Raw genomic sequence first — 27,453 nt, forward strand, 5'->3', positions numbered from 1 at the left:
TTATTTTGACATCCTTTTATGGCCACTATTTTGTACTTTGATAAAGTTAAATTTATGTGAATGTTTATGTCTTTAGTCAAATATTATGTGATATTTATGATGTTAAATAAAATATCAATGTCTTTCCCTGGTTTTAAAGGCTGATATAGAGACATTGAGACAATAGAGACAAGTGTATAAAAAACAGAAATTACTCTATTAACTAAATTTTATCTTAGGTAGACAATGAATTTGTATTCTATTCTGTGATTATTGAGTATAGACAACAGTGCCACGAGCTTATAGAGAAACTGCCTTTGTACAGGTTTATATTGAGCTAAGTCTCATATATCGGGATGTGACGTATAAGCCATAAACAATACTGCTGCATAATAATCATTTTAAACTGGTAATCATTTTTCTTGGTAATTAAATAAAAATGTGTTATATGTTGTTATATAATATGTTATTCAAATACATATCACATAAATCTGAACAAAAACATTCGCGACTCATCTGTGGGCCCCCGACCCAGTGTTTGAGAACCACTGCTTTAGAGAACGACGTCTTGTAACATTAGCACGGGAGCGTGAGTCGCACTGACACGAGGCTTTTTCACGGTCAGTGTTACAGCAGATTAAAGTCACTGCCGTGGGTTTCGTGTTGTTGAAACATTAATGTCCGTCAGGTGGGGAAGTGAAGTGTGATTGGTGCAAAAACCCTGAAATATTTAAAGTGCGAGAGTCTGTCGGAGCGTTTACTGTTTTCTCTGCGTGGCAACGGGAGACGGAGGAGGAGACGGAGAGAGTACGTTGTCATGTCATTCAGTCACAAGCATTCTACTCACAAACACCAGGATTCTCAGTGAAAATGCTGATATTATGATTATTACATCTGCAATGTAAAGTGCTGTTAAAGGGTCGTTTTATTTTGCCATTAGACAACTTTTTCTGACTGGAAATTAAAGTTTGTGTTGCTTTGAAAAACACTTTACTCTTCCAAAATCAGCATTTTAAGCTCACAGGAACTCAGGAGCTGCTGGGCGACCGCTGCGTTGTTTGCTTATTTTTTGTGACTTGGGTAAATAAAAAAACACATAATTAACACATTTAGTGATGGAGGCATAAGTGGATGAACAACTCCAGTGTGCTGTGATGTAAAATGGCTGGATTTCTCTATGGGCTTTGGAGCTGCAGAGAGAGAGAGAGAGAGAGAGAGTGGTTTAAGCAAAACAGAGACTCAGAAAAGTGAAATAATGGCACAAACGTATTCATAAGTGATTGTAAACTTGGTTCCTGCTGTCACTTTAAGAATTTGAAGTTTTATTGTGTGTCTCAAAAAAGACAGATTTCACAAAATGGTCCATTGTATAATGTTGTATGTTGTTCTTTTTTCGTTTTTTCCTTAGTCGACACGACCCACTTCAAATTCCTGGGAACGAAAATATGGAGAACATGGACATGAACGTGAAGAGGTATGATTCGACAGGAATGTTTCACTGGTGCCCGTCAAAGGACATCGAAAAGGTCATCCTGGTGAGTCGGGGGCGGGACATACATACACAATACAAGTGCAGTCTTGTTTCAATGTTGAAATAAAAGCATAAAATGTGACACACACACACACACACACACACACACACAGACAAAACCCTGAAGAGAAAGTTAAGTTTGCTCAGGAGCAAAAGTTCCCCACAGTCATGACTCAGCACAATCACATACTAATGTGTATTGAAATTTCTCTCTAATTATGCCTCTCTGTTGTTTCAAGGTGAGTTTACTGTTTTACTTATATACAGTATAAGTATATATATATCCTCCTAATAATCTGTGTATCCCAAGAGTCCATGCATGGGTTTGCTTTACACGGCAGTTTGTAAGCATTGTAAACTTTGTCCAAATCGAGCATAAATCAAATGGGACATTTGAATTTGCACATTCAAGAAAAGCCAGTTTTTGACAGAGACACCACTGACCGGTTTGTATCTTTTACAGTTTCATTTGAACTGTAAAATATTGTTTGTTGAAGGTGGAAGATTCTCCGGCGTGAGTCATGTCATCAAAGAAATGTTTGTCGATATGCAGACGACTGTCTAGAATAATTAACCGATAACCAATTTACAAAGTTTGAGGTTATTTGCAGCAGAGATCCTTTGATTCTCCTCGTTTAATTTGCAGTCTGATTAATAAATGAAGGATAGTGATTTCAAACTGGCTGGTTTGGGTACTTTTAATGGGACCAAACAAATGACGTCACATGTTTCAAATTAGCTGTTTTTATTCAGAGAAAACAGAGAAGTTCGGACTCATTTTTACTGACTTTATCTACATTTTTGTTGATACAATAAATCACTAAAAAAGATCCAAATATATGTAATTGATATCATTTTATTTTCCTTGTACGTAATCTAAAAATCCAAAAAAAAGTTTTGTAGGAGAGGAATTTTGTCACTTTTAGACCCTTTTTTTAATATTTATTTTTTTAGGCTTTGAATCTTAAATTGATCATAAAGAGTCTTTTTTTTTTTTTTTAAAGTTGTAGATCACAAACTACATTAAAGCACCTTAAAATAGTACCATTGGGTACCAGTACTTAATTCAAGTGTAGCAAATCTATAAATCCAACATTTCCCATTGTTCTGCAATGCAGAAAAGCTAAAAACAAGAGACCAGACTGTGTATACTGGGGTCATTGTAGCATTTTGTTTACTTACAATTAACTCAAACCTTCAGTTAAAAATGCATCATGCTCTTGTGCAACATCTTGAAAGCAGAAGAACTGAAACATCATATTCACTTCGTTCGTACCCTGTTGATTTATGACGGGGTGACACTTATGTACGTATTGTCTGCAACTATAATCTTACAAACTGCATTTTTCCGTCTGATTGAATCAAGTGTCCTTTGAGAAAAGAAAGGCCATGTTTGTCAAATTCCTCTTTGTCTCATTTGTTCAATAAACTGCTTATGAACAGAATAGTAGTTAATCAACATTTGTTTATGTAAAGTTGGTTAACACACTATTTTAATATGGGTTTATAACAGTTTTCGAGAGACCTTTTAAGACTCTTTCTTTTTCACTTCTCTAAAAGTGTTTTTTTCTCTCTTCTTCTTCTTCTTCTCGTTTTTCCCCGGCAGACTCGGAGTGAGGCGTCCATGACGGTGCTGAGCGGCCATGTGGTGGTCTGTATATTTGGGGATGTCACGTCCGCTTTAGTGGGGCTGCGAAACCTGGTGATGCCTTTAAGAGCCAGTAACTTCCATTACCACGAGCTGAAGCCCATAGTGTTTGTGGGCTCGCTGGACTATCTGCGGAGAGAGTGGGAAACTTTACACAACTTTCCTAAGGTCTCCATCTTACCCGTGAGTGTTCCTGTCCGCTGACGTGGGAGATAACGAATATTTAACGTTCTGTTACGGATTTACAACCGCTACTCAACTACTCACCTGCTAATGCTAAAGCTGTCTAATGCTAAAGCTGCAACAAACACATATTTTGAGGAATTAGCAGGTAGAACTTTCTTATTTATGACCTACTTAGCCTGGACTTGTCCTCCATTTCTTGGGTGATTGACATCAGCGACAACAACAGGTAAAATATTTTAACTCAAGTGACAAAATTAGCATCTGCTCACTACTTACATTGACGCGATCCACAGTACAAAACATTAGCCTGGGGCAAATGCTATCGCTATATACACTCATACACACTCATATTTTGAGATGATATCAGGAAGTACAACGTCCTCACTTATTTATGACCAGGCCCTGTCCTACTTAGCTTTGTCCTGCTAGCTCACAGACGGCTACTGTCCCCTATTTTTAAACATGTGAAATCATAAAGCCATCGTGTTATGTCGTGTCACACAAATTCAGTTCAGATATTTAAACTCAAGTTAGCACTTAACTCAAAATGAGTGTCTTTTCCTTAGACATTGTAGGTAATCCCATAGTCCACATACAGCCGTACACATTTAGGCAAATTTCCTAATTTAAGTTAACATTTATAACTCTTTGTAGGATTCAGGCCACCAAATATTTGCATTGACTTTGTATGTTATCTCATTGGCGTCACTTGTTGCCAAACTGCATTGTGGATCGGTTGTTCTAGTGTGCCAACACCACGTTTGGCCATTCCGAACACATATGTAAATATTCTATCGCCAATCATATCGCGTATCATCTACACCATCCAAATGGAGGCCTTGGACAAGGCCATTCTCCCCGTTACCGCTATTTTTGTGTTGCTTTTGTTGGACAAAGAGCATCCGACACCGCGTTGCGATCACTTTGCAGCATGATCCGCCCTTGCTACGACGTTGGCCATGACGGGTGACGCTCTGGAAAATGTCCCCAGCACCAACGACCACGGAACGGCCAGTCCACCGCCGAGCACTGAAGCGACACATACGTGTTAGAAAAGGTTGTCACTCCGATTTGATCTCACACTTCTCAATTGAACGATCACTCCATTGCAAGCTCGGTTGCCCCCACTCCCCCTCTCCTCCAGAGCAGTGACACATCCCGTATATCCAAGACAGATCGTGATTGTGTGTGTGTGTGTCGCCGCCTTGTTAGGCCTCACTTGACTGATGATCAGAGGAGAATCTCAAACACAGCCCTCAGCGCACACTAGCCTTTAGATTAGTCCAAGTCTCTGATTCTCCAATGCCCTGATAGATCAGTGGAATGTCATCGCCTCAGAACATGAATACTCGTTAACTAATTTCCCAGAGCTCCACTCCACTCTACTTCTTACATTTTGTTTTTTCTCTCTCTCTCTGTCCCTCCATGTCTGTCTGTGCTCTCTCCGTTTGTGTTTTCTCCTTTTCTCTCCCTCTCTCTCTGCTGAAGGGTACGCCATTAAGTCGGGCAGATTTAAGGGCTGTCAACATCAACCTCTGTGACATGTGTGTAATACTGTCGGCCAATCAGAACAATATCGAAGATACCTCGCTGCAGGATAAGGAATGCATCTTGGCATCACTCAACATCAAATCTATGCAGTTTGATGACAGCATCGGGGTCTTGCAGGCTAATTCCCAAGGTAAGGAGCCTCCTAACGGACTCTTTATGCACTGCTGCCCAACGGGGACAGGCTGTGACAGGGAGGCAGGGAAGTCTGTAGTCAAAGATTGAAAGCGAAAAAGGGGGAAAAAGAGCAAGGGGATTGGCAGGGACGTTGCAACTGGGTAAGCAAAATAGACAACTGGGACTCCAAGCTGATAAGGGGCCCCTGAAGACAGCAGAGTACAGAATTCTAGATATTTTCCTTCAATTGTCCAAAGTGGCTGTGTGGGAGAACACAAATGTCCACAAAAGATTCCCTCCATGTGTCAAATCTCTGGTTTTTGGACATTTTCTGATGTTCTCACCCAGACAATCACCCCAGCTGTGTCCACACCAAAGTTTAGAAATCGGACTCTTAGAACACGGTAATTGTCTACTTAATTGTTAGGAGGGGGCCACAGAAAACAGCAACGAATGTGTCGCTGCTTTTAAACCTGCTGCCAAATCTCACTCTGGACCTTACTCGAACTTCTCATACCAGTGCGTTTGTCTAATTTCGGGATTCCTACTATCGTGAAAAGCATCTTACCCAGACAGTCTCTCATTCATACAATATGAAGGGAAAGTTGCCATGGACCTTTCTAGAACTTCTACTGCGAGCACCCAAAAGTTAAGTTACTGGATTTCTGATATAAATTCAGAAATAAATTAACATTCTTAATTTTCTTCAAACAATCACTGCACAGAGGGCAAATGTATGCAGTATTGGTTTATATTTCAGGATTGCATGTCAGGTTTGGTCTAGTTTGCTTTGGGGAAACACCTCTGAGACTGTAGTTTGTCAGGTAGCGTCTGCGAAGTGTCCCCTAATTGAAATCCTGTGCGTGTTTTGCCGTGAGTGACATCTTTAAACTGCCTGTAAAAGACGACGCTCAATTGTCTCATCAAGCCTTTTTGAAGAGTATTTACTCCCCGTCATCTTCAGCTGATTCCACTCGTGCCTCGCCGGTTAATTACTCGCCGCTACCGCGTCCTTGATAATACTTTTTAATGATGTAGTCAACATGGCTGTGTCACTTGATGTTGCTCCCCGCGATCTGGTATCTGGCAGATCGTCTGGAACAGATTGTGGATGTTTGCCGACAAACACGCGAACCTGGCAGCCCATCAGGCCTCATCATCATTAAGCAGCCAGTACAAATCAGCAGGCAGGCCAATTTCAGCTGCTCCTCATTAGTCACAACAAAACAGCGACACACGTGCACGCGTTCACGTTTGTGTGTTTTCCCACATTAACCATGAGCCAAGAATCAAATCAGTCTAATAAGATAAGACTGTTATTGATTCCCCAACATAGACGTTTTAATAAGATAAAGCAACGTATTAAGCACTTGAAGACGTGTTTAAGTGGAGACTGAAGTTTGTTCACTCTCCCACACCAAAGTCCATAGAGAAAAACAGTGATTTTAACATCACAGCACACAGGAGTTGTTGTTGATCTTCTGCTGCCTACATCAGTAGATTCAAATGTATTATTTAGTAAAATTCGGCATTCTAATGTATCCGTTCAGATTAACGTCAGTGACACAAAGTGACCACACGGGGCAGCAGTAGACCAGCAGCTCCTGTGTTTTGTGTGCTTAAATCCCTGATTTTCTCTATGGACTTGTGGGTGTGGGGAGAGTGAGTTGTTTACAAAGCAACACAACCTTTGCTTTCCAGGAGAAGGCTGTGTATAAATGACTTTTTCCCTCACTTCATGATTTAGAATCGTGAGTTTTGAAGGACTTGACGCGCCCTGAGCTCTGAACTCTTTAGCGACACCCGCACGGCGGCCGCTGTAAATACAAATCAAAAGTTGAAGGTCCAAGAGGCTGTTATTTCTTAAGTGCAGAGCACTTCCACATGTTTTAGGAGAATGCCAATGCTCTTATTTCTCCTGCCATGAGTGAGCGATGCCCTGTCAATAGCGGTGCCACCGAGGAACAATAAGCGGGGGGTAAATCTGAGAGCGCGCCGCTCCTGGGAGCCGTATTCACCGAAAGCCACCTCCATATGGAGCCCGACTCGCCCATATCCTCTCCCAGGGTCGATGGATGGAGCCTATTGTCATCAATAATTGGGTCTTACATCAAGCAACCATTCCAGTGATAAATACTTCACTTTAGAGAGAACACACACACACACACACACACACACACTTACTCTGACTCCACAGTGACATGCATTCATGCATACACAAGGCAACACACACACACACACACACACATACAAATGCCCAGACAGTGCCATTGTATCATAGGTATTGCTTTGGGGATTCCTTCCCTCCCTGAATGCTCCCATTCAGACGCTGTCTGTGGAATTTAAAACACAAGAAAGGTGCAAATGAATAAGTAAACACGGTGGTTTCCTGGGGGAGAGCTTGTCACGGCTGCTGTAGCATGTAAGTCAACCACAGAAGCACGCGGCCGTGCCCGGGGGGCTACACGAAGACGGGGGGTACGTTACTCCACCCCCGGTTATCCCACTTGTCCTGGTGTAAGCGGAGCGCCGAGCACGAGACGTGGTTTTCAAAACCTCCCTGTGTAGCAACAGTAACAGTCAGAGGAAGACACGGCGTGTGCGTGTGTGTGTGTGTGTGTGTGTGATGAGGCTGCTTGTGTGTTCTGGGTCATAAATGATGACCTTCTCGAGTCACTCGGTTAAAAATTCAATTAGGACACCCGGGAATAATTCAATAGGGCAGTTAAATCAGCACAGTTGTCATTCGGTGCCAGTTTCCAATAAGATTAACCTTATAAAAAATGGTTAATCCTCAGGTTGTTAAAGATAGAGTTAAGGTTGTTTGGATGTCCAGTGGAAACACACTCATTTTAGCCACTTAAAAAAAGGGTTCACCTTATAAAATCTATGCATATTTAAGTGTAGAGAATGTCTGCAGCATTAGCTCACAGTGAGCACCAAAGTCCATACAGAAGCTCGCAGGGACACAGGAACTGCCGGTTCACTGCTGCCTCATCTGGTAAGTTTGTGTTACTTGGCTAAGCCCGCCTACAGTCCTTACATTTGAGGGAACTGGTCCTGGAAAGTGGGTCACATGGTTGGTGTAGTGGTTGGCAGCAAGAAGACCAGGGTTTGTAACCTGGTTGGAACACATGGAATTTGTATGTTCTCCCCATGTTTGCTTGGGTTTTCCCCAGGTTCTCCGGGTTCTCCGGGTTCTCCGAATTCTCCAGGTTCTCCAGTTTCCTTCCCACAGTCCAAAAACATGCAGATTTGGGGATTAGGTAAATTGGACACTCTAAATTGACTGTGAGATTGGATGCTTGGTTGTCTTGGTTGTCTCTATGTGGTTCTTGTGATGGACTGGCAGCCTGTCCAGGGTGTCCTCAGCCTTTCGCTCTATGTCAGCTGAGATTGGAGGAGAAACGGTAGAAGATGAGTGAATGAGTGTCCTGGAAAGTCCTTGAAATTGATGTCAACCAAGTGGTTCCTATCATGTTCTTGCAGTAAATTGGCTACTGATATTTCAGCTTGTGTGCTTCTGCCGTACAGTTCTCCGTCTCTGAAGTCTCTGTACCCTGTAACAGGTTTTGAAAGCGGCTCAGCAGCAGGGCCTCGTTTCCCTCCTGTTCTCTCACCAACAATCACCTTCTCTGCTGCTGCTGCTGCACATAATGGAAGCTGCGCTCTCCTCTCCCGACACGTCTGTACCGCCTTCGTGTTCACTATGATTCAGCGAGAGAGGGTTTTCACATCCACCAAAAAAAGCCCGGCTGTCGCTCTCCAGCGGAGTTGAACCTCGAGCCTTTATGGACATCGACAAAGTGATGTTTTCACCGTCTGAGCTCGTTTTGCTCCGCGCTCGACTCCAAATGTCAAAACCTCTGCTTTCTCCCAAGTTCAATAATTGGTGTAACAAGAGTTATGATTATCCACGCTTCACTTCAGTGTGCGCTTCCCCGCTGTGGACTAAACTATTTGGTGTCTTTTTCTGTTGCAAAAGGGCTGAAAGATCTCTTTTGTAATGCAAGCAGCTCATTGAGTTTGCTGACAGAACAGGCGCGCACACACACACACACACACACACACACACACAGAGAGGGGAAATTTGCCATCCTTTTAGAAACTTTGTGACCTGAATATATTCCCCGTGTTATGTTTTTCCTCGGCGGTGGCACTATATACGCTTGGCATTTCGCTGTAGTCAGCACTAAATGATGGATGTCAAAACACAGTGGATGCATTATGCATATATAGCATTACAGATTTAAGGTGTTTACTTGTCACTTTGAGGAAATGCCTGAAAAAAAGAAAAGGTGAAGTCATGTGAATTCACAGTCCTGTCACTTGCACTTGTGTTTCGTGCTCCGTGAGCCACGCCAGTCCCGATAAAAGCCTTTCACAGGATCCACTTTTCCCATTTTTATGTCCCAACAAAATGAACAACATGTAAAATTTATGTCCGTCCATTGATGGAGGGACGTGGATGCTAAATGTGTCGCCGCTGACCCCTAAAAGCAGTGTCCATATAGTCATCTTCCCACCTCGTTCACTCAACCCTTTCTTCTTCTTCTTGTTCTTTTGTCAGTCCACGCGTTTGAATGACACGGAAAAAAGCTCATGTCGACAACTTCCTGCTGACTGAGCTGACGTGCACTCGTGTATAATGGTGTTGATATGCGGCAGCAGGTCGTGTCCTTATGAATATGATACTAGAAAACACTTAACTCGGCCTGACAGGGACAACTTTTCCTCTTTGGCTTAGACGCATTTCTGCCGTCACACAGAAAATAATCCACGGTCGATCTCAGGTGATTCTTTGACGTGTTTCGCGAAATTTGTACTTTTACTCCACTACGTTTCCTCTAAATATCTCTTTTTACTCATTACTACCAAATAAAATCAGAAGAAGAAGCATTGGTATTATGGTCTGTATTTATATAGAGCTTTTCTAGTCTTGAAGACTTAGTAGAGCCAGGAATTGGACCCACAACTTTCCATTTGAGAGACAACTCACCCTACCACTGAGCCAACACCGCTCAATCATAACGCCTCACCTTTTTAATACTTTTACTTTTAACACTTCTTAGTTTTTATATCAGAAAAATAACTTTTGATACTTATGTACAGTAAATGTCATAGACTTTTACTTAAGTAATATTGTATAAAAAGTGACTTCAACTATCCAAGACTGTCAAAAAGGTCAGTGATGGTCAATAAACAAAACCCAACAGGAATGTTGCACCTTTGATATTTGAACAAAGCTTTACAGCGATCATCTCCAAACTTGGTGAGGTCACTGTGGACAAATTGAGGATTAAAAGTTATCGAAAGTTTTTCTTAATGTCATATGGTGTACGAGCTAAGGGCCGGCAAAGTTGGGGCCAGAATGATTTTTCCCTCAGCCAAACAAACTGTTATAACTTCGCAATGGAAGGTTCGATCCGAACCAAATTTGTTGTTATTAATTATAATCCTGTACGGAAGACATCTATGTGAAAACATTCAAGTTTGAAAACAGCGCTTCCTGGTGGTGACAGAAATTTTTTTAAAAATTACAATTTTTTTTAACAATTTCATTGGTAACTTTTACAGGGATTATCGTATCCAACTAAAAATTTGCAAAATCCCTACAAACACATGGTAGATGATGTGTGTTGAATATCATGACATATGGTAAAATTGTGTTGCCATAGGAACAGTGCAAAGTCAGATGTCTGGCGTGTTATTTTAAATATATACACAAATCTTAACTAAAACGTTGGAAAATTTGCTTTGGTGACCCAAAAAAATTCTTCCGCTACCCATCTGTGGGTCCCGACCCACTGATTTAACATGACTTGGTTACAGTTTCTCCAGGACACTAAATTAAATGTCCCCACATTGGCAAACCTGTTTGTTTTCAGAGTCTATTCTTTTAGTCTATAACTTTAAAAGCACTTAGCAAGGTTTATTGGCAGATGTTGAATATGTTTGTTTAGGTGTAAAATCAATTTGACTCTCAAGTGAATTTTTTATTTAACCTTTATTTACAACAAGTATATCAATTTGATTATAACAGATTTTTATTCATTTATTATTCATTTATTTTGTTTTATTTAGTTTATATGTGGGTAGGCGATGGATGAAGGCTTTGTTTCGTTTTCATCACTTTGAGTTATGTTATTATGTATGAAAAATCACAACTGTTTGATTTCAACCCATGTTTTTCTTTCTTTTCTTTAGGTTTCACGCCTCCTGGAATGGACAGGTCATCTCCAGACAGCAGTCCAGTACATGGCTTCGTGCGCCAGGCGTCCGTCACCACCGGCTCCAACATCCCCATCATCACAGAACTAGGTTAAAGCCGATGACCTCACTACTGTCAATATTTGCATGTCCAAACATTCCCGACTTTAACCTCCGATCAACTCATTAACTCATTTGCCGACATGAGACACAAAAAAGTGCTGGTAACAACAAGTCTTGAACATCATGCTGCTCCCAAAAGTTCCCACTCATTCATTCGGACTCAGGAATGTGTGGAAGGTGTGGAATTTTTGTTCATGGTGTTTGGTAGCTTTGGCCCGACTCGTCTCCCTGCGAATTATCAGATCTGGCTTCTTCTTCTTTTTTCTTTTTTTTGTCAAGTGGTGATAATGTTAGCTGTAAGTACGGGGGGGAGGGAGGGGGGGATATCTCTGCTCTTTGTGACATTGTGGATGTTCTGTCACTTGGAAGATGTCAGACAGGCACGTTTTAGGGGAACAGAGCTACATCTCCTGCAATTTGTCCACTAATGCACAAGAGAAAAGGAAAGAGAGTGAAAAGGTTGAGGGGGGGGGGGAGAAAGAAGAAAAAAAAACTGCCTTGGTAGCAAAATGGGTCCATTTATTAATAACAATGGCAGTGGCTGTTATTCCCACTGGTGCTGGGGACTCATGAAACTTTCACATCTCTGAGGGGCCTTGGAAAGCACCAGAGACCGGCCACTCTGTCTCCCCTGACCCAATTAGGGAGCAATGGAGCATGAGGCCAGCAAAGCAAAGGCCACAGAGAGAAAGGATCTGCTTAATGTGACTTGTAACGGGGCCACGTCGTTTCCTGCAGAGAGCCTCTGTTATTAGACTGCATTTGTGATCGTCACAAAACTAACTGTTGGACTCACTGGGTTTTTGTCCTCGACTTGAGCGTTGTGGTTTTTATAGCGGAGATCAAACAATGAACAATATGACAGTGGTTAGCTTTATTGTTTTTCTCAAACACATTTAACTGCAACAGTCATCAGTCATCATCTACCGCTTTATCCTCTACCAGAGGGTCGCGGGGGGTGCTGTGCCAATCTCAGCTACATCGGGCGATAGGCGGGGTACACCCTGGACAGTTCGCCAGTCCATCGCAGGGCCACACACAGATAGAGACAAACAACCATTCACTCTCACACTCACTCCTATGGTCAATTTGGAGTGTCCAATTTACCTATCACCACATTGCATGTTTTTGGACTGTGGGAGGAAGCCGGAGTACCCGGAGAGAACCCACGCACACACGGGGAGAACATGCAAACTCCATGCAGAAAGGCCCTTGTTCCAACCGGGGCTCGAACCCGGGTCTTCTCGCTGCAAGGCGAGAGTGCTAACCACTACACCACCATGTGGCCCTTAACTGCAACAATTAAACTTAAATATTTGACTTGATGTTATAAAAGAAAACTAACCTTTTCCCCTTTTTGTGCAGACAATCTTTAACTTTATGCTATTTTCGTAGCTGCTAGCTATGTTTTTAGCAGCTATGATAGCAGCTATATTTTTTTTGTTAGCAGTAGCTATAGTAGCTGCTAGTAGCTTTGTTTTTTAGCAGTTATGTTGGCAGCTGCTACAGTAGCAGGTAGCAGCTATGTTCTTTTAGCAGTTATGTTAGCAGCTGCTACAGTAGCAGGTAGCAGCTATGTTCTTTTAGCAGTTATGTTAGGTAGCTGGTACAGTAGCAGATAATAGCTATGTTCTTTTAGCAGTTATGTTAGCAGCTGCTACAGTGGCACATAGGAGCTATGTTTTTTGTTAGCAGCTGCTACAGTAGCAGGTAGCAGCTATGATCTTTTAGCAGTTATGTTAGGTAGCTGGTACAGTAGCAGATAATAGCTATGTTCTTTTAGCAGTTATGTTAGGTAGCTGGTACAGTAGCAGATAATAGCTATGATCTTTTAGCAGTTATGTTAGGTAGCTGGTACAGTAGCAGATAATAGCTATGTTCTTTTAGCAGTTATGTTAGCAGCTGCTACAGTAGCAGCTACATTAGCTGAATGTCTTTTCACATTTAAACAAACATAATAATTAAAAAGGAATTCTGAAGTTTGAAGTTTGGTCCAACATAAAATATTACAAAACTCCTTTACCAGGTTTAAGTATGTTTTAAATTCACTTAGGTTTAACTTATTATATGAATGTACTTTTACAAAAAGAATACAGGGCAGTAGGCTATAACGGTGTCATAAATTATATTTTAATTTATTTATTGATTTATTTTAAGCAAATCAAGCAGAATATGAAGTTTGACTGTTGTGCTAAAGACAAAAACCAAACAAACCACAGTCAGATTTGCTTTCATTGCAGAATTTCACGGCTACCGTCAGAGCAGACGTGATAACATTGTCCTCCACGAGTGTGCGAGTGTCTGTGAGTCTCAGCGGAACCGCGTTCCGTAATTACGTTGTCACATGTTTCGCTTTGCGGCGCCAGCAGCAGATTAATGTCGAGCGGGAAACATGAAAACACCTCACACGGCGTCGCGCCGATCGATTTCCGTGTGCAGTGGGTGTGTTTTCCGGATAAGACCTCCTTCATCTCTTTCAGGTGTCTCACCGTGAAGTAATGAATTGTTGCCGCGGCGGTGAAGAGCGACGACGGCGCTTTAATCCCGAGCGCTTTACTCTCGCGCTCCGGACAGCCGTGAATGTCCCGATTCTCGGACTTGACGCGAGTCGTCGGAATTCCTTTATTGAAACTGTTTCAGTAACAAACCCCATCTCTCCCCCCCTCCCTCCCTCCCTCCCTCTCATCACCATTAGCTAAACCTGGCAAACTTCTGCCTTTGGTTTCACTCAGTCAGGAAAAAAAGAGTGGAACCAACATACAAATGATAACAGAGCTGGGTAAGGAGCTGAGCCTTTTTGTCCTCCGCTGATCCACCGCCCGCTCCTCCATCGGCTTGTCTTTGGTTCGTGTGGCTGCAGTCAAGGCCTCGCTCCTCGCTCCTCGCCGCTCGCTGCCGTGGCTTCTTTCATTCTCCGTTTTTAAATTGACTGTCTCGTTTTGGCCTCTTTTCTTTTCTGTTCTGTCTTTTTTCTGTTATTTTGTTATTTTTTCCTTCTTCCAGTTGTGTTTGTGGAGCATCACAAGGCTTTGATCAAGCTCAGTCTGTCCTTGTGGCTGTTTTCATGGCGTCCACCCCTCCCCCCCTCCCCCCCTCCCCCCGTCCCTCTTCATGCCCTCACCCCCACCTCCACACACACACACACACACACTCTTTGGCCCCAGCCTGTTTGCATCAGCCCCCGTTGTCTCTTTGACTGACATTTGTGTTCCACACAGACACAGAAAAAGGGGCTCGAGAAGAAAATCTGATTTCAAAAACAAAAAAACTTAAGATCAAACAATCCTTTAAGCAGTTTATTTATTTATTTTTAAATGTATCTTCCAGCTTTTTCCAGACCCTCGTATCTCTGAAGCTCGCTGAAGATATTTTTGTGGTGATGCTTTGGTTTTTTTTTTTTAAAGTAGAACTCTAAGACCCTTTAGTGCCCACTGCTGCTGGAAACACAGTCTTAAGGAAAAAAGAGCACTTAGGGAGCACTTGAGGGTTTTTTTATTCCACCAATTATCCTCTTGCATGAGAAGCAGAAAACTCTTGTTTTTTCAGTTTTTGGGGGGCTTTTATTTCCACTCACACTTCACTCACAGTTCAGATGTGATTCATTATTTATCACGAGGTAAAAATAAATAAATAAATGTATGTATGTATGTATGTATTGATGTATGTTCATAAATCTGACTTTCAGCGAGAAGGTAAATAATCTTAAAACAATGATGATGTGAAAAAAACACATCCATCGAGGAAAAACTGAGACAAAGACACAGCATGACGTCGTCACAAGTGCATGGTTTGCTCGTGTGATATAGAAGCCATTGTTGAAGTCTCCATTTTTCTTTTGTTTAGTAGTTATTAAAGAGCATATATTGATTTTAAATTTTTTTTCTTGAAAGTAGTTTATTGAAGCTAAACACTCGTAAGTGCTAATGTCGCTTTAACGCCAAAAAATACGTACTTGTTATTATTATTTTTTGCGATATGTTACTCTTTGTTTTTTTTCAACTGTTGGAGTCAAATAGCACCAAATGTGCGTTCGCATTAGGCATCTTTGTGAGGTTTGCGTTGCTCAGGGCAACTGCGTGTAAAACTCTAATTTCTCGTATCTTTACATTGACTTTATATGTGAACTTGTTTTTTTCCGCTGGATTTGATGTCAATGCACCACAAAGGCCTTTGTCCATCAACGCTACGCAAACAAAACAACCTAAAATAAGAAAATAATACCCATAAACCTTCACTGTTCAAATAGTGCACGACATAATGAAGTAAATTAACTTTAATAAAGTATCACGGCACAACACACAAAGTCAACTCACACAAAGTGTCGCGCAAATGTGTCAAACAGCACCAAAATCGCATTTTTCGGGATTAGGCTTCATTGTGAGATTTGCATTGCACAGGGCAACTGTGTGAAAAATTCTCATTTTCACTTTTACACAGACTTTGTGTGTGAACTTGTTTCGGATTTGATGTCAATGCACCACAAAGGCCTTTCTCCATCAACGGCAATGCAAAAAAACAACGCAAAAACAACATAAAAGTGCAAATAATTTGAAAGTAATTACCGATGCACCTTCACTATTAAAATTGAGTGTGACGTCATTAAGTAAATACTTTTAAAAAATGTATCACAAGAAGAGAAAGTCAGAAAAATCAACCACAGTCCGGACTAATAAATATTGTTGAGTGAAAATCTGGCATTGATCAGGATACAGGTTCAAAAAATATAAGAAACAGCACTTTTTCGCGAATTTCTTACGTCTTATAATTGCTAAAAATGTGTGTTTTTCAATATGATGGGACTTCTACAATGGTTATCACTGTGTGCGCAGAATCTAATCTTATATTTCTCCTAATATTGTGGTTTGTCTTGACGTTGAAATGCATCGTCCTGCATGTGATAATTCCCAAAGTGTAACACAGTCCAAACAATGAAATATTATGTAGATGAAATCCATAAAAAGCTTGACGACATTGACAGTAAAAACATTATTTTAGTTTTAATCTCACATGTGTTGTTTGGATGAGAAATAAAGTAAAATATAATGTGCATTTTTTGAATGTGACATTATATCCACACTGACACACCTGAGATCTTCTATACATCCCTGAGCTTTCAGGTGTGTCTGTGCCCGTGTGTGTGTGTGTGTGTGTGTGTGCGTGTTCTTTTACACCACATGTGTCTAACTGTGTGTACTTTTGTTTTCCTGCTCCTTCAGTGAACGACTCAAACGTTCAGTTCCTGGACCAAGACGATGATGACGATCCGGACACTGAGCTGTACCTCACTCAACCCTTCGCCTGCGGCACCGCCTTCGCTGTCAGTGTCCTCGACTCATTGATGAGTGCGGTGAGTTCACATGTTATAGGATTCAGCTCCTGATTAATTCCTCAAACTGCTAGGTTTGAATGCTGTGAGATTATAAGATTATGAGATGAGACATTGAAAAAATGTGAAATTCTGACTTGAAAGAAAGATGGAGTTTAGAGAGCTTTAAAAGGAAGTAAACCTCAAAAATGTGTCATGAACGACATTGGTTGAAGAAGGATGTTATTAGATGTTTGGCGTTGATCTGGACACAGATGGCTGAGGTTTTTGATCTCTGAGTGCTTTCTCTACTTTAATATTAGGTTCAAACTCTTATGTATAAGTTTATGGTAGTTTTAGTGACAGCTGTACATGAAAGGTTGCTCTAAACAGGTTCCAAAAACATCCATAAGTCCCAATGAGTTTGGTTGGAAATCATTTTCATACAAACTTAAAAAGACAAACACAATTATCATCCAATAAAACCACCGTCAGCTACTGGCTGAGATATCTTACAACTCTGTTTTTGAAGTTTGTGTCTTGAAGTTTGTGTCTTCGGTGTCAGAAATCCTTTGTTCAGATTGACCTCAGTGACACTAAATTGCCACAAGAGGCAGCAGTAGACCAGCAGCTCTTATGACTGTGAGCTAAAATCGTAGGTTTTCTCCATGGACTTTGGTAAGCACTTCAAATTCAATTCAATTTCCAGTTTCATTGTTAAGTGTTTACCTGCTGCTCTCCAGCAGATTCTGTGCACAGCAGGCACCGTGAGTGTTGTTGGTTCAAAGAATCCCTTTAAGTGTTGAATGTAAGAATGTTGTCTTGGTGAAAAAACAGGCCAACAGACACTGTTTCACTCTTTTGACGGACTCAGTGAAGCATGGAATTGAGATACGTGTGAAACAAATAATAAAATTCCCTCGCTGACCCAGTACGATTGTGTCCTGCTGTGACGGCTTAATTCCAGCCGCTCTCCGCTGAGACGCGGGGGTTAGAGGGGAGGCAGAAGTGAGCAGAGCAGACGTCAGCTGTAGTCCCGCTCTGGTCAGAGGTGAGCCCAGCTAATGGACAGTGCTCATCCATCATGAGGCTCTGCAGGCCTGTCAGGAGCCCAGAGGGAGGAGCTGCCACTCCACGGCGGCGGCTGTCGAGTGACATGAACTGTCTCCACACGCGGCAAAAAAAAAAAAAAAAAACTGGTCCTGATCGTCTTGAAGGACAAGTGAAGTTGACACCCGCAGAGCACAGTCAAATCTCTGTGTGAGAAGGCAGAGCGGACGTCGTGCAGCATGTAGAGTGGCATCCACCGCAGAGGAGGGAGCTGTGCCGCTCTGACGTCCCGCTGTTTCATGTCTAACAGGGTCGTACCATAAAAGAAGCATCGGTCATGTCTCGCGCAGATCTTTAACCTGATGAGACATGTCCTCAAGTACAAGACGGGTTGCTTCTATGGTCAGCTCTATACCGTTTTTCAAGTCTGATGATACTGATGCTGTTACTGTTCCTCGCATATCTGTCCAACAGTTCATTTGACAGGCTTCCACTTTGGGAGATGACGTACCAGTGTGGCTACACGGTCGGTGTAGTGTTTAGCACCTTTGACCTGGGTTGGGGACCCGGTCAGAACAAGGACCTTTTTGCATGGAGTTTGCATGTTCTCCTTATGTGTGCCTGGGTTTTCTCCGGGTTCTCTGGTTTCCCCCCACAATCCAAAAACATGTAGATTTTGGGATTAGGTATATTGGACACTCTACATTGACCGTAGGTTTGAGATTGGATGATTTTGTTTGTCTCTATGTGACCCTGTGATGGACTGGCGACCTGTCCAGTGTGTACCCGACCTTTCGACCTATGTCTGCTGGGATTGACACCAACGACCCTCATGTGGAGGATAAAGCGGAATCAGTGTGTGCTGACTTTGGCAGTGTTTGGATAGGAATCGCCCACTTCACACAGTGTTCATTAGTCTGTTTATCATGGATCTGTCAAAGGGCTCCCTTGACAGGCTTCAAACTTTGCAGGTGACCTACTAATGGTACAAATGTGTGCAGTTCTGACTTTGACATTGTTTGGATAAGGAAAATGATATTAGGTGTCATATGATTGGCAATTTTCACGACTGCTGTTGTTTAGGTGGGCAGCCCATGGCCAATTGGAAAGGTATTGGGTATGTAACCAGTGGGTTGCCTATTACAATCCCCACCAGGTCAAGGAATGGGGTCCCCATTTCCCATTGCTGATTTGGACTCTTTAAATTGACCCCGGCCACTGGTATACTCTCTATTTTTAGTCGATGGCCTGGAGGGTTGTGTCAGGACTGGCATCCAATTTCTAAAAAATCTCTGCTAAATCAAATATGTGGATCATCCTCTGTGGCGATCTCCCTGGAAATGCAGAGAGAAAGAATATTGTGATTTGGGTCACGATAGGGGAAGCGCAAGATAGGAAAGAAGATGATAGTTGGCTCGTTAGATAGCAATAATGAACTAGATGAAAGATTGAGTTTTGGAAACTTTAGTTTAACATAAGTTTTGACTATGTTAACAATGTATACATAGCCATAAAAGTGGAATGACAGCAGCTTTAAAAACAGAGTATTGGATTTAAGAAGTCTTCAGAACTGAAGAAGTCTCTTGGATGAGAAGATGAACATCTTCAACTTTAATTCCAGTGGCCTACAGCTAACTACAGAAGATAATACTATATCAAATATTCGGCGTCTGCTTACTAACATCCCTTTTCTCGCTCTGTCTTTTTTCCTCCAGACGTATTTCAACGACAACATTCTCACACTGATTCGGACGCTGGTCACAGGAGGAGCCACGCCAGAGCTGGAGGCCCTGCTGGCGGAGGAGAACGCGCTGAGAGGAGGTTACAGTACACCGCAGACACTGGCCAACAGAGACAGGTGTCGTGTGGCACAGCTCGCCCTCTACGATGGGCCTTTCGCTGACTTGGGGGTAAGCGGACGTCTGAGCAGAGATGACAGCAAACATCTGGTCACCTCCACCACCTAACACACACTGATGTTTGGGGGGTTTTTGCTGTTGGTTTTCAGGATGGCGGCTGCTACGGGGACTTATTCTGTAAAGCTCTGAAGACGTACAACATGTTGTGCTTTGGAATCTACAGATTAAGAGATGCTCATCTCAGTTCTCCGAGCCAGTGTACAAAACGGTAAAATCTCTACGTTCACTCGGCATCACTGTGTAAGGCTTAGTGTGTCGAAGAAAAGGCCTAAATAGAGAGGCTAATCAAAGAAGCTAAATGACTCATCTTAATAAATTGTACTTTTGACTGTTTTGTATTGTTTTTGTAAACCATTTTTAATTCAAACTATTTAGCAGACTGGTTGTTGGTTAGCTAAAAGCACAGACATACAGGTGTGTACCTGGTTAGATAGATATCCAGCTAGCTAGCTAGCTAGCTAACAAAAAAGACAGACATATAATTTGGCAGTTGGCTACTTAGCTAGCTAACTAACTAGATGGGTAGACAGACAGATAGATAACCAACTCTCTTGCTAACTAAATACATAGGTAGATGGACAGACAGGTTGGTAGTTGACTAGTTAGATAGATATCCAGCTAGCTAACTAACTTAAAAGACTGGCATACAGATTTGTACTTGGCTAGTGAGATAACTATATAGCTTGCTAGCTTCATAGTTCAATGGATAGATTGGTGGATATAAAGACAGACAGTTTGGTAGTTGCCGAGTTAGATATATAACTAGCTAGCGAGCTAAATAAATGCACAGGCATACCAAGTTGGTAGTTGGCTACTTGGATAGCTAGCTAGCTAACTAGATAGGTAGATGGACAGACAGACAGGTTGGTAGTTGTCTAGATAGATAGCTGGTTATCTAGCCACTTAGGTAGACAGATAAGATGTTACATAGCCACCTACCAACTAATTAAGATAGTGCTAACTAGCTAATATAGATATATAGATAGCTCTTTAATTGCTTCTCTACTTGTGTTTCCTGGGCAGATATGTGATCACAAACCCACCGTACGAGTTCGAGCTAGTGCCCACAGACCTGATCTTCTGCCTCATGCAGTTTGACCACAACGCAGGCCAATCGCGGACAAGCCTGTCCCACTCTTCCCACTCCTCCCATTCCTCCAGCAAAAAGAGCTCCTCCGTCCACTCCATCCCGCCCTCCAACCGGCAGAACCGCAGCAGTAAGACCCGGGAGACCCGTGATAAACACAAGTACGTGCTGTACCAGATTTAGCCTTTAGACTGCATGTATGGTTGACCTGTGTGTGTGTGTGTTTGTACATCATATATATATGTGTGTGTGTGTGTGTGTGTGTGTGTGCAGACAAGGGTGACACATGCACAGATGATTACCATGTGTTTGTGTGTCTGTGGTTGGTTTGTTGTGACTTGTGCGCCGCGTCCATGCTCTCAGTGTTTGTGCGTTTCCTTTCTAATCATCTGCATGTGGTCTTCAATCTCACATCCCAGCAGTCATTACACGACAGTAACGTATTTGACGAGCTCCAGAGACTGTTTATAGACTCTATTTGTGGATGTTAAACAGTAAAAGTACTTTTTGTTTGGTTGGTGCTGCCACGGCGGCTGGAAATACGCTCGCGGCCATACAGTGACAACACAAAAAACACATTCAGTATTTTGTTTGGTCTCCTTGTTGTAAGTCGTGTCGTGTCTTTTAACGTGATAGTTCAGGTTTTTCAAACTTTGGTTGTATGAGGTGCTGAGACATAGTGTTGAGCGTGCTGTGTGCGCCCCCTGCAGGTGCCAGCAAGGACACTAGGAAAAACTCACCTTATAAGTTCGAGCATACACCATCTTAAGGATATGTTTGGCACTTTTATTTCGCTATTAGCTATTAGACAACTTTTTTTGACCGGAAACTGAGGTTTGTTTCACTGTCTAAACTTCTCACTCTGCCACACCAAATTCCATAGAGAAAATCAGTGATTTTACATCACAGCACGTGTGCATTCTTGAACCACGGCTGCCTCCATCAGTATGTTCAAATGTTTTATTTTAAAGACTGCGGTATTTGAAATTTGTTCCTAAGTTTTTCCTAAGTGTCACAGATTTGCCAAATAAGGCTGTAGTTGACCTCTGTCACCTCTGTTCACCTGAGCTAAAAACTATGATTTTTTCTATGGCATTTGGTTCAGATGAATGAGGAGTTTAGAAACTTCAGTTTCCCCAATAGAAAAATAGGTTTAACACTCAGATAAAGCAGTAAAACATAATCTTAAGAGAGTGAAGATTTTATAAGGTGAGCCTTGTAGTTTTCTGGACTTCAAAAAAACCTGAACTACCCCTTTAATATTTGTCTAATGTTGGGTGTTTGTGCGCATTTAGATCACATGACCAGTACATATGGATCATGGATGTAATGTATGGTGACTGGTATTGACAGTAGAGCACATTTGCTGACTCATTCCTCATTAGCAGTGTTGTATTTTGTTACCCATGATGCATCTGTACTGCTTCACCGCATGTTCATGTCGGTAGTAGCCGTCGTTAGCGGGCTCTTTTTTCCTCTTCTGTTTGTCACGCAGTAACTTTAAAATTTGGTAAAAATTACTTTATGTTTTTTCCAGTTTTTATTGGATTTCCACAACAGTGATTATTAGCCTTAAAAGGAATAGTTCAGTATGTGTTTGTACACATAAAAAACAGGTGTTTACTACTTTATCTCACCATTAGTCAGCATTTTCTGAGCAGAAACTAAAGTTTTTTGGAGCGCACACTTTCCCGCACCAAATCCCATTAAAAAAGTTAAAATTTTCTCCATGGACTTTGGTGCGGCAGAGAGAGTGGTTAAAAAGTGAGTAAAACTTCTGACAACCAGGTAAAGAGATTTTATTAGGTAAGCCTTTTGTAAAGTGGCTTTTTCAGACAACGTTTTACAAAAACAATTAAAAAGAACTCAAGCATAAATTCTGTAGAGAACAGAATTAATAAATGAATGAAATTGCAATTTCCTGGACGTGAATAAAGCGTTGCTGTTAGTTGAAACTGTGTTACAACACACTTTGATCTATTATTTAAGGGCTGGAGGAAGAAGTAGAAGAGTGTAGTGGTAACAGGAAACAGGCGAGTAACAAAAGGAAGATAAATGATTTGATTAGAGGTTCGTCCCACAGCGAAGAGCAGCAGCGAGCTCTCCAGACAGACTTTGACCTGGTTTGGGATGAACTGAACACAAGGTGAAAGCAATTGCAACACGTCTTTTTAGATCTACTGCAAAAAAAAGGCTAAAATTCATACAAATTTAAATAAAAACTGGAAAAACGTCATTCTCCTTTTACAAAACATTCATAAAATGGTGCTGTTTTTCTAAAAGCATGCAGATTTGTTGATACTGATGATAAGCCCTCAATACATCTTGAAATAAAGATGTATTATTTAGCTGAAACACTGCAATAAGAGTATGTAAAGTCTTAGTTGTGTTTTTTAACTGTAAATACTCATTACTTACAGTAGATTATACTCACCTCTCTCTCTAAAGTGCAACAAGGATGAATAGAATGGGCCAAGGTATGCAAAGTTAACGATTCTGCATGACTTAGCAACCTTTTACCTGGGTTTTTTTTTTGTCTCATCATAACCATGTCCTCTGAGGACATGGTGATGAGGACGAGAGTTATTTCTGCTTTTCTCTTTTCTTTTCTTTTGGTTTTCACGTTGTTCAGATACAAAGCAAACCATGCCTCAATTTAACTTTTGCTTTCATGTGGAAAGCAAAATGTCTGCTGCGCTTCTCCCCGCTGTCATCAGGTCCATCTCCACACTGCATGACGTCCACTAAAACTCCGCCCTCGTTTACCCTCCAGAAAAGCCCTCCCTCTTATTTTCTGCCATGCCTCTTTACTATTATTTTTTATAATTCTATACCATTTATTTGGCCTTGAGATGGTTTGCATTGTTGTGTGAGCGGTTTGTGTGTTTGCACATATTCACCTCCTGTTGAAATGCTAGCTAGTTAGCTATCTAAGTAGCCAACTTCCACCTTGTATGTGTGTGCATTTAGTTAGCTCGCTAGCTGGACATATGTCTAACTAGGCAACTACCAAACTGTCTATATATCCACCAACCTATCCATGAACTATGTAGTTAGCTAGCGAGCTATAAAGTTATCTCACTAGCCAAGTACAAAACTGTATGCCAGTCTATTTAGTTAGCTAGATAGCTTGATATTTATCTATCTAATCAACTACCGACCTGCCTGTCCATCTACCTATCTAGTTAGTTATCTAGCTAGCTATCTAGCTAAGTAGCCAGCTGCCAGTTTGTATGTCTGCTCATTCTGAAATCACACAAAATGATTTTCAGAACAATGGGTTTTCTAACTTAAAACATGAACATAATTTAATCTTTTATATATTCAGTGTTTTTGACACCAAATTATTTTCACACATTAATGATCGACTGGTGATTAAACAACATATTCTGCTTTAGGAAAAAAGTATTTTCATATCATTTGGGGGATTTATTTAAAAAAATTGTGTAATTTAAATGTTTTTATTTATTCAAATCACTCATCAAATGTCGCCAGTTGGTCATTCAGTCGCATTAACTAAGAAAGAAATATGTTTGGGGTTTTTTTTGGTGAATTTTTATTGGTTTTTACTTATTTTTTGGTTATTATAGTATATTTCTTTTGAATTTAACACATATTATTTGTGTTATTTGTGTTATTTATTACTTCTTGTGCTGTATTGTGGAATTAAATTAGACAATTACACATCAGTAATCTCCACCCAGTCCTACGACAGCACTTAGATTAGGTTTTGGAGATTGGAGAGTAAACGTTTTCATTATTTAATAGTGAAACTTTTTTAAAAAGGACATTGACTTCACTCTGCTTTATATTTCATATTTGTGCTGTTATTGATTACAGGAGGTCAAAACTGATCAGAACCAAAATAAAACAAAACACGTTTCCCAGATTGTCGCTCACATGTAGGTCAGGGTCTGATTCTCACAACTCACTCACTCACTTCTCCACACAACTTTAACAAAGTGTGTCCAGCCCTGTGCCATCGGTCATGCTCTGTATTAAAAAAAAAAAGTGGGAGGTGTGACTGATGTGGAGTGTAAATTGAAGGAGGAGATGAGCGTGTAAAAGTCTCCATGTGTGTCTGATGTGATGGTTTGAGGCGACATCACTGAGTTCAGGTTCATTGGTATCAGCAGCAGAGTCTGCACACACACACACACACACACACAGATGACGGCAGACATCTTGTTTCACCTCGGGCACAGTTTCTACACATCAAATATATGTAACACACAAGCTTTAAGCTTTCTAACACACACACACACACACACACAGTGGTTTGCAAAGTTAAAATTAGATTTTACAACTTTACCTCACGTTGAACGGCATCGCTGATGTCGGGGAAGTTCAGGGAGAGTTTTATTAAACTTCTGACAGCGACGTGACAGAGTTTCTCTGCAGAAATAACATCACGAGATTAGAGCGTACAAGGAAACGTGGCTGTTTAGGAAAGTTATGTTTAATAAAAATTGTTAAAGAATCTGATATTTTGAGAGATTCAGCTCGACAAAATAAAGTAAATATAGAGTGTTTAACAAGTGTTTTATTTTACCACTTGTCATAAAAATTAGAAAAATATTCAGAAATCTTTAAAAAAAACTTGTTCAAAACTAAAAATGTCTCTTTTTTAACGATTTATTTGGCAAATAACAAACAGAAATCACCTTTTTATACACACATTTGAGTCAGAAATTAATCATACATCATTACTAAAGTAAAATCTAAAATATTTAAAAACCTGTGAAAGACCACACATTGAAGAGCAAATGACAAACTTATGCAAATTTGGTGAACCTTTAACATGAAAATAAACTCAAGATTTACTGTAACTGTGACAGATTATACTTAAAACTACAAAGACACTGGCTAAATTCACCAAAAACCACACTGTTTCTGAAAGTTTGCCTAAATTTAGTGCAAACTTTCAAACACTTGCTCGTCATGAAATGACATGGTGAAATTCCAAAAATAGGCAACATAATCAGCACTTCATCATCATTGGTGAATGATTGGGAATTGGAAAGTGACGGCAAAGTTATTGACTTGATTTAAAAGCTGTTTGAGCCACAAACTCAATTCTATTGTTCGTTTTCCTAAAAAGGAATTGAACACATCTCAGTAGCTGTGACTAAGACAACAAATTGAAGAAAAATAAACACACTTGGTGACGTACCCTCACCGATTATACTTAAACGATGACAACACTGGCACCAAAACCACACTATTTCATGGTAATGTTCTGCAAATACGCCGCTTAACCTGAGGCCGTCTGGTTGAAAATGATTCCATATTTACATACATATGGTTTTCTAACTAACACTTGCCTTTTTTTCCTTCTTCTTCCTCTTCCTGTTTTCCTGTGCCGTCACCAGAAAAGAAATGGTTTACAGATGAACCAGAAAATGCCTATCCACGGAACATTCAGATCAAGCCCATGAGCACTCACATGGCCAACCAAGTCAACCAATACAAATCCACCAGTAGTTTGATTCCCCCAATCAGAGAAGTTGAGGACGAATGCTGAGCACGTTTGACACCTCACCAGCAGGGGAGGGACAACGATGATGATGATGATGATGATGGTGAAGATCTAGATTTCTCTTCTTCTACACGGGTTTGGCAGGAACCCAGGGACTGGACGGGACTGTTCTTATGTGTATACCTTTAATGTTAACTTCCATTCTCTTGGACATTGTTTTATGTATTAATGTATCCATAGAGATGTACATAATGACAATCAAAATAAGGATTGTACAGCCCCCCCTCCCCCCTCTTAGCACTTTTTTTGGAATTATTTTAAGAGTTGAGAGAAGAAGACGAAGAAGACAAAAAAAGAAGAAAAAAAGTACTTCCTGTAATTCTTTGCAATAGTTTAACATCTTCTTTTCGTGTGACCGGACTCCATGTTCTACGACGCCGGATCACTGGTTGTTGGAGGAGGAGGGTTGAAAGGTCGGGAGAACCTGATCATATCATCTTCCCAAAGATCTGCCCGGATGTCCACGTGGACACGTCATACGCTCTGCTTCTGTTCTATTTGCACTAAAACTGAGAAAAAAAAAGAGAAGTTTCTTTTGATGGAACTGAAACCATCCGAACCCCCCCCCCCCCCCCCCCAGAAGAAAGTGTCCCAGAAGGAAGGAAGGAAGGAAAGGAAGGAAGGAAGGGTTGCTTGGCCTCTGAGGAAATCTCGTTCTTAGTTTTGTTCTACATCACGTCATTGCTTTAAAGGTTTGCTACTTCACAGTCGACTCGTGACAGAGCATTCCAGTCCTGCAGACACAACCTTCTTGCAAAACAGTAGTCTCCAAAAAAATAAATATATATATAAAAAGAAGAAGAAGAAAAAAAACACACTCAGAGAATGGTGCAGTAGGTGATGTATGCTAGCTGAGAGAGAGGAACCTACCCACATGTCTTCTGCTGATACGTGAGATCATAAAAAAAGCCTGTGACTCAAGTTTCGAGCTCCCACTGCATGGTACGTGTGTCTGAACCCCCTCCAAAACCAGAGGAAAACAACCCGCTCTGTCCATCACGGGTTCAGGAAGTGTTTGTGTGTAAACTGTGTATGTGTTGGCATCGCAGCTACTGAGCCGTCTGGTGTTGTACTGCTACCCAAACCCACCCAACAATAGGCTTTCATGTGACGATGCGACCCTTTGACGGAAAAGCAGGAAGGATCTTAGCTATTGTAGGAGAATCCACACGAACTAACAAAACAAAAATACTAAAATCAAACGCCAGAAA

At 41.2% G+C, this 27,453-nt stretch overlaps 1 protein-coding gene across 17 annotated transcripts in view; it reads left to right on the plus strand.

Moving 5' to 3' along the window:
- The window catches only part of LOC131473967 (calcium-activated potassium channel subunit alpha-1a-like), a 168,300-nt gene extending 141,486 nt beyond the window's left edge, over positions 1-26,814 (plus strand). For 10 of the 17 annotated variants that reach the window (XM_058651629.1, XM_058651624.1, XM_058651631.1 and 7 more), the window contains 10 exons: positions 1,388-1,514; positions 3,117-3,341; positions 4,833-5,025; positions 11,217-11,330; positions 16,559-16,689; positions 19,413-19,607; positions 19,706-19,824; positions 20,640-20,864; positions 23,152-23,180; positions 26,076-26,814. In XM_058651629.1, the coding sequence (XP_058507612.1) occupies positions 1,388-1,514; positions 3,117-3,341; positions 4,833-5,025; positions 11,217-11,330; positions 16,559-16,689; positions 19,413-19,607; positions 19,706-19,824; positions 20,640-20,864; positions 23,152-23,180; positions 26,076-26,227 (1,510 nt within the window). In that variant the 3' untranslated portion in view covers positions 26,228-26,814. Of the gene's footprint in view, positions 1-1,387; positions 1,515-3,116; positions 3,342-4,832; positions 5,026-11,216; positions 11,331-14,037; positions 14,122-16,558; positions 16,690-19,412; positions 19,608-19,705; positions 19,825-20,639; positions 20,865-23,151; positions 23,181-26,075 lie in introns of all 17 variants that reach the window. The other 7 variants (XM_058651628.1, XM_058651635.1, XM_058651636.1 and 4 more) reach the window with 3 other exon arrangements.
- The last annotated feature ends 639 nt before the right edge of the window (positions 26,815-27,453 follow it).

Source organism: Solea solea, chromosome 15, assembly GCF_958295425.1.
Source record: "Solea solea chromosome 15, fSolSol10.1, whole genome shotgun sequence".
In the NCBI taxonomy this organism is placed as follows: domain Eukaryota; kingdom Metazoa; phylum Chordata; class Actinopteri; order Pleuronectiformes; family Soleidae; genus Solea; species Solea solea.